Here is a 7,166-nt window from a genome sequence, read left to right on the forward strand (position 1 = left end):
CATCTGTAGAAAGTGAAAGGAGGAAGGTTTAGGGGAGACACCAGGGGTAAGTTTTTTTTTAAACACAGAGAGCTGTGAGCTTGGAATGCCTTGCTGGGGTGGTGGTAGAGTCTGGAACATTGGGGGCATTTAAGAGATCCCTAGATGGGCACATGAATGAAAGAAAAATAGAGGGTTATGTGGTAGGGAGGGTTTAGTTGTTTTTTTTTTGGTAGGAGTATTTAGGTTAGCATATCTAAGGGCCAAAAAGCCTGTACTCTGCTGTAGTGTTCTATGTAATGTTCAATACTGCTGTTGCAAAACAACCAATTTTGTGACACATGTTCATTACAATAAACTTGATTTGGATTCGGCTCCTGATTCTGATCATGGCTGATCAGGCTGTACTCTCAACTGTGCTTTCCCATCTACCTAATAGCAACTTTCACTTACATGCATATGCAGTGTCTATCTCCCTCTATCTTAAAGAAGTGACAAACTAATTTCAACCATCCTTTGAGAAGCTGTGATCGATGGAGTGTTCCCTCACTTCTTGTCTTAAACGGGTGACTCAAATAAAAACACAAACATGCTGAAAGAACTCAGCAGGTCTCAGAGCATTCGTAGGAGGTAAAGAAATATAAGCAATGTTTCAGACCTGAACCCTTCATCAAGGTATGAGCATATACTGGCAGATCCCTGAATTAAAAAGCTGTGGGAGGAGGAGCACAGGCCAACAGGCAATATTGGACATGGATAGGAGGACAGGAGAGGAAAGGTGAGAATTGATTGTTTGTGGGGGGGGGGGGGGGTGGCAATGGCTCTTGGTGACTCTTATTTTTAGACTGTGAAACCTCATTCTCGATTCTCCCACAAGAGAATTCATCACCTGCCAGGCAAACAAAGCAGTCTGTTTGATTGGCTCCTTCCCTGCCATTCTAAATGCCCATTATACCCAAGCCCACAGGTTATGGCTGCAGTGTGAGCTATCTACCAAATGTATTGCAGTTACTTGGGTAGGTTGCTCTGACAATACTTCTCAAACCCGCATCAAGGACAAAGACGGTAAAGACACAAGGATTCCCACTAACTCATGCACTTTAAGGACTTGGGAATCTCATTAGCAGAAGGACTATAATAGTTGAGAAGATCATCTTCTCAGGAGCAATTAGGGATGGGCAGTAAAAATAAAATCAGCCTTACCACTGAAACCACATCCAATAAAATTAAAGTATATGGTCGGGGCTTTGATTCCTCAACAACCATGCCAGCTAGCTGACTCAAACATGCTTACTTTCCCTCTTCTTCCTGATTTCCTTCCCCATCTGTTTTTCCTTCCTCTTCGGTCTTCTGAGCTTCAGATTGAGAATCCTGTTTCTTTTTCCTTCTCACGCACTTCACAATGACTAAAATTAGAATGACGATGGCAAGGAATCCACCAACAGAGGCACCAATGATCACGGCGACAGTGGAGTCACGCTCAGGAGGCTCTGAAAGAGAGTGCAAGTGTTAGGTCTTTAGGTAATCATTAGGAAGTTGGTAGTATTAGTGGACCATTTTCTCTACCTCAAGGATGGTGATTTATTTTAAAGTTTATGGAATCAAGGGACTGTGTGGAATTGGCACAAAGAAGGAGTATAGGTTTGGGGCAGATCTACCTGGAACATATTGAATATCAAGCTTAAAGTTCTGTGGTTAGCACCTGACCCATTTTTGTTTTGTGGAAGAAACTGCTTCACAGTTCCTAAATGCCCACCCCATCTACATGGTGGTTTCCCTCTCCTTTGAGGGGATAAAATGGGATTTGTGCTGGACTATTGTCAAGGGATGCTTAGTGGTTGTTGTGGACTCGATGAACAAAGCTGTAACACTCCACGACAATGGGAAGTCATGAAAAGGGGGACTATGGCACTGAAGGATTGGAGTTTGGAGATGAAGTGAAGAAGACAAGTTTTTCTACAATACCTTCTGTGACCACGCTCAGATGAATGGTGCCCAATCCTTTGTGGCGATCAGGAGGGTTTAAGACATGACACTTGTAAATGCCCTCGTCACTGGTCTGGACGTCATGAATAGTGACGGAAACGTCGTTCTTTTCGAGGTTTCCTGACCACTCCACCCGTCCCCAGAATTGGTCCGCTCTGGAGATGATGACTCGGTGGCGAAACTGGACAAACTAAGGAAAAAAAATCTGCAATCATAAGACACTGGAATTCAAAACAAAAAAAACATCAAAATTTAAAACTAAATTGATGGGCTAAGCAGCATCTGTGGAGATAAAGGGATGGTCAAGACCCTGCATCAGAATTGAAAATGGAGAGGGAAGAGTGGGTCAGAGGAGGGTTTGTTTGTGCATATTTGTTAAACTCATCGATTTTTCAGTTGCATCGATTGGGGAAATTGAGTGTATCTGATTTTCAAAGGGTCCCACATCAAAGTTAAACAAGGAAATCTGCAGATTCTGGGATCAAGTGCAATACACAAAAGTGTCCGAGAAGTTCAGCAGGTCATGCACCATCTATAGGAAGTAAAAATAATGTGGAAAAACAGGCACTCACATTGGAAGCTGGGGTAGGGAATAAGAGTTTGCGGCAAAATATTGACTCAGATTGTGAATTTATTATTGGACTGAAAATAAAGTGTGGCAATAAATGGATCATTCTCACGCTGCCAGTTTCTGATTAAAGCCATATTGTAGAGATTGGTGCTTGAACTAGGAGAGGGTGGTGATTACTCAGTAAGTACGTTGAAGGGACTGAATGTTTTATTCCCAGGCTGTTGATGACACTGAACTGGATGGGATTGTGAGGAGGGAGGAGGCTTCAATGTGATGTAGACAAGGTGAATGGGTAACATCATAGATGCAATAAGCATGTAAAATAAACTTAAATCATCCACAAAACGGAGAAGCTGAGTGGTGAAAGAGACAATACCATTGATATTCAAAGAGACCTAGGAAGCTGGTACACAAATGACTGAAAGCCGATGGACAGATGCTTCCACTGATGGGGAAAGCAAGTCATTTGTCAGCCTTTATTTCACAAGGACTGAGTAAAGATGATTTACTATAATTATACGTATGCTTGGTGAGACGATATCTGGAATCTTGTGCAAACTTTTACTTTGCTTAGCTCAGTGGTTCTCAACCTTTTTTTAATCTACTCACATACGACCTTAAGTAATCCCTTACTAACCACAGAGCACCTATGCCAAAAAAGGTTGAGAACTACTGGTTTAGTGGGAGTGCAGTGAAAATTCAGTAAATTATTCCAAAATATTTATCTACATTTATTTTATATCTGTTTGCATATACAGATACACGATCCTTTATCCAGAACCCTTGGGGGGACAGCATGTTCCAAATTTCGGATTTTTCTGGATTTTGGAAAGCCTATTCGAATTGTGTTGCCATATCGACTCCCGCCCCCTTCCAGTCCCTCAGCTGTCTCCCCCAACTGCGGCCCCTCGGCCGCCCAGACGTCTCCCCCGACCGACCACCCGGCAGTCTCCCCTGACCGCCGGTCCCTCGGCAGCCTACCACAACTGCTGGTCCCCACTTGCTGGATTTTGGATCTTTCCGGATTTTAGATGTCCGGATAAAGGATTGTGTACCTGTAAATGATTTTTAGGTCCTGTGTATTATGCGTTCGCACCATGATCCAGACAAATGCTGTTACGTCTAATTGTATATGTACAATCAGATGATAATAGACAAACTTGAGTAGACTCGCTCCAGTATGGTGGATTTGCCTGTGTTCCCTGGAGTTTGGAAGAACCTGACTACCATCAGGTACAAGGTATAGGAACATGAAATTAAAACTGTCAGGCTAGGAAATAGCTTCTTCTCACAGGCTGTGAGATTGATGAACAATATCTTGTAACTTTGGGGCGCTTATTAATGAAATGGAGCAAATTATTCCAGAATATTTATAGGTATTTATTTCATATTGTATTTTTATGTATGTATGTGATTATTACATACTGTCATCATCGACATCATTCAAATCAGAGGCCTGATGGTCCACTGTGCTCTGATTTCTGTTCTTTCCTCACCAAGTTTTCTTTTAATCTTGTCACTTGAACCAATGTGAAATTGTACTACCAACTTCCCATCTTAAGATGACGATCCACTCTCTGTACATGGGCTCCCAGCTCACAAATCTCAATATTGTTTTCAAATCCTCTGTAATCTCAATTCTTCCAATTTCCTGAACTGCCTCCAAGCAATGTCTGCTAGTCCAGCCTTTTGTACATCCATGATTTTACTCACTATTGGCTCACCTTGTTTATCCTTCTTCTCTGCCACGACCTCCAGAAATCTATGATGTATTTGCACTTCCATTGAAAGCTAGTCTGTCCAAGCATGTGACTACCTGGCCTATCTTCCTGGACAAGGTACACTGCCCCAGATTCCTGTCATTTTCCCATAGCCTAGTCTCAATGGGTCTCTGCCACACAAGTTGGGTAGTGACATTTCAGTAAGCACAAAGTCTTACGACATGTACTGCAGAGGTCCTGCCCCTGAAATGCCCTTTTCAGTGTGGCAAGGTTAGCGTAGCAGTTGCAACACTGATTACAATGCCAGCAACCCGAGTTCAAATCCAGCATTGCCTGAAAGGAGTTGATAGGTTCTCCCCATGTCTGCGTGGGTTTCCTCTGGGTGCTCCGGTTTTATTCCACCATTCAAACATACAAAGGTTGTAAATTAATTGGTCTATTGGGAGCATGGGATCATGGGCTGGAAGGGCCTGTTACTGTGCTATATTAAATTTATTTTTTTTTAAATTAGAGAACTTCATTTTTTTTCATTAACTTTAATCTTGTCAAATACATTCAGGGACCTTAAAAAATGAATAAAATTGAAGTAATTAATAAATAAAAAATACTTACTTGCTAAAAACATATCCAGTGCCTAAAAATAATTAAAAACATTAAACTAAGACAAATTATTGAACAAACATCTTGCTTTATCCTTTCCCACCAAATCTACAGGCTTAAAATATCTGTTGAAATTAGTATTGCCCATAAAGAATCATGGAACACCACAGCACAGAAACAAGCCTTTCGTTCTTTCTCATCCGTATCAAACTATTATTCTGCCTTGTCTACCTGATCTGCACCTGAACCATTTTCCTTCATACCCTTTAAAGCACTCATGTCAAACTCAGGCCCATGGGCCAAATTTGGCCCATGATATTATTATATTTGGCCTGCAAGATCATATCAAATATGTATTAGAGCTGGCCCACTGGCCGCCGCGCCAGTATAGCGCATGCACAGCTAATACTACAAATCCCAGAATGCTTTGCCAATGCATTGGCGCCGGCCCGTCAGCCCGCTAATCGCCCCCACCTCCTCTCTTTCCTTTCATTAGCATCTGCGACCTGTCGCCCAACTCACATGTAATAAACCCCTTACGGAAAATGGCCAAACGAAAGACAGAAAACAGGACCTTTCAAGACAGGTGGGAGACAGACTATATGTTCATCATTTTAAAAGACAAACCTGTTTGTCATTGAAGCAGGTTGTTATTTTTTTGACTTGTTGGCTTGTGAAAAAAAATACATTTAAAAGGAGCTTAAAGGCTATAGAGAAATATTATTTATTGAATATTTTATTTCTCATTTGTTAATGCTTCTTCTTGAAAGAGTTTAACCAAAACTATTATTAAACATTTATTTTAATAAGAAAAGGTTTAACATTACATATGTTGAAAGAAGAGATGCACATGCAGGTGTTGTTGAAAATTTTCAATAAATATTTAGTTTGGCCCACGGCTTAGTCCAAGTTTTTAATTTTGGCCCTCTGTGAATTTGAGTTTGACACCCCTGCTTTAAAGTTTTCTTAAACCTCAAAATTGAGCCACCATTCAACAATTCAGATGGCAGGTCGTTTCACACTCCCACTACTCTCTGCATGGTTCCCCCTAATGTTCACTTTAATTTTTCCCCCTTTCTCTCTTAACCCAAGTCCTCCAGTTTTTATCTCTCCTAACTTCAGTGAAAAAATGCCTGTTTGCTTTTACTCCATCTATACTCATCGTAATTTTGTATACCTCTATCAAATCTCCTCTCATTCTTCTGCACTCCAGGGAATAAAGTTCTAACCTGTGTCACCTTTCCCCATAACTCAGTTCTTCATTCATCCTTAATTTTCCAATAAAATCCTACCATGACTCGTGCCTGTCTCTGGGTATCTACTAATGGAGACTATCAGCAGATTTGGCCCCAATCTGTCAGCATGTGCCTCCCACAATGGAACCTCCTTCAGTGGTAAGCAGGATTCGGCTCAACCACCTCTTATATCTTGTCTGATAAGCAACAGAGGACAATTTACTACATCAAATGTGCTTTATAAATATTGTTGTGAAGGAATTGATAGATTTGCTCCCAAGTTGACCTCTGACATTCTGTAGGCTTCTGTTAAGGTCACACACAGACTCTTATAGCAGTCTGAACTGTGCTCTCTGTTACAAGTTTAAGCCTGAGCCTGCTTCCAACTCAATGCTGCATTGACCTAATTGACAATTGATACAAGAATTGATAATGAAACTTCTTTTTGGAAAACGTTCACAGGATAACAAAAAAAAACTGATATTGGTATCCTTTTATCACCAATTTTCTTGGTGAAATTGGTTGCAAATTTGGAGTTGGATAGCAAATTGCTATTAGATATTTTTTATAATTACTTAAATAATGGGTTAACCAAGGACATTTTATCATGAACTGGGTGAACAATCCATTTATCATTGTACCGCGTGAACAGAGGAATTCTCAATATCTGACTGTATATGATGTTCATTCAGCTGAAGGAACAATCAAGCTATCAAACCAGGTATCTGTCACTTGGTCTTCACTCACTTAAGTGGTTGCTGGATTCAGTAATCCACCCCACTCTATCACAGCAATTAAGGCACCAATGCTTACAGTTCAGCTCTTTTGAATTAAACATTGAACCACAAAAGACAGAACACTTACTAGATCTTCTGTGCAGTTATCACATTCCTGATAGGTCCAGTTTAAGCTGAAGTGCTTATGGTCGACATCGTAACATGAGTTGAAGGTGCAGGTCAATTTGGCTGATGTCCCATTCAGCGTGACGACATGGGGCATGACCATGACCTCCATACCAGAGCCAAGCCCAACTATACAGAGGAAAAGGAAGACAAGCTATCACAAACCAGATAT

The 7,166-nt window shown here is 41.0% G+C and overlaps 1 protein-coding gene across 1 annotated transcript; it reads right to left on the reverse strand.

The window, feature by feature from the left end:
- Positions 1-1,269: 1,269 nt before the first annotated feature.
- On the reverse strand, positions 1,270-7,106 carry LOC138741838 (sodium channel regulatory subunit beta-2-like). Its single transcript, XM_069896094.1, has 3 exons — positions 6,957-7,106; positions 1,945-2,155; positions 1,270-1,469 (listed from the first exon to the last, which is right to left on the reverse strand). The coding sequence occupies exons 1-3, from the start codon at positions 7,104-7,106 to the stop codon at positions 1,270-1,272; spliced, it is 561 nt and encodes a 186-aa protein (XP_069752195.1).
- Between the last annotated feature and the right edge of the window lie 60 nt (positions 7,107-7,166).

This window comes from Narcine bancroftii, chromosome 8 (genome assembly GCF_036971445.1).
Source record: "Narcine bancroftii isolate sNarBan1 chromosome 8, sNarBan1.hap1, whole genome shotgun sequence".
Taxonomy (NCBI): Eukaryota; Metazoa; Chordata; class Chondrichthyes; order Torpediniformes; family Narcinidae; genus Narcine; species Narcine bancroftii.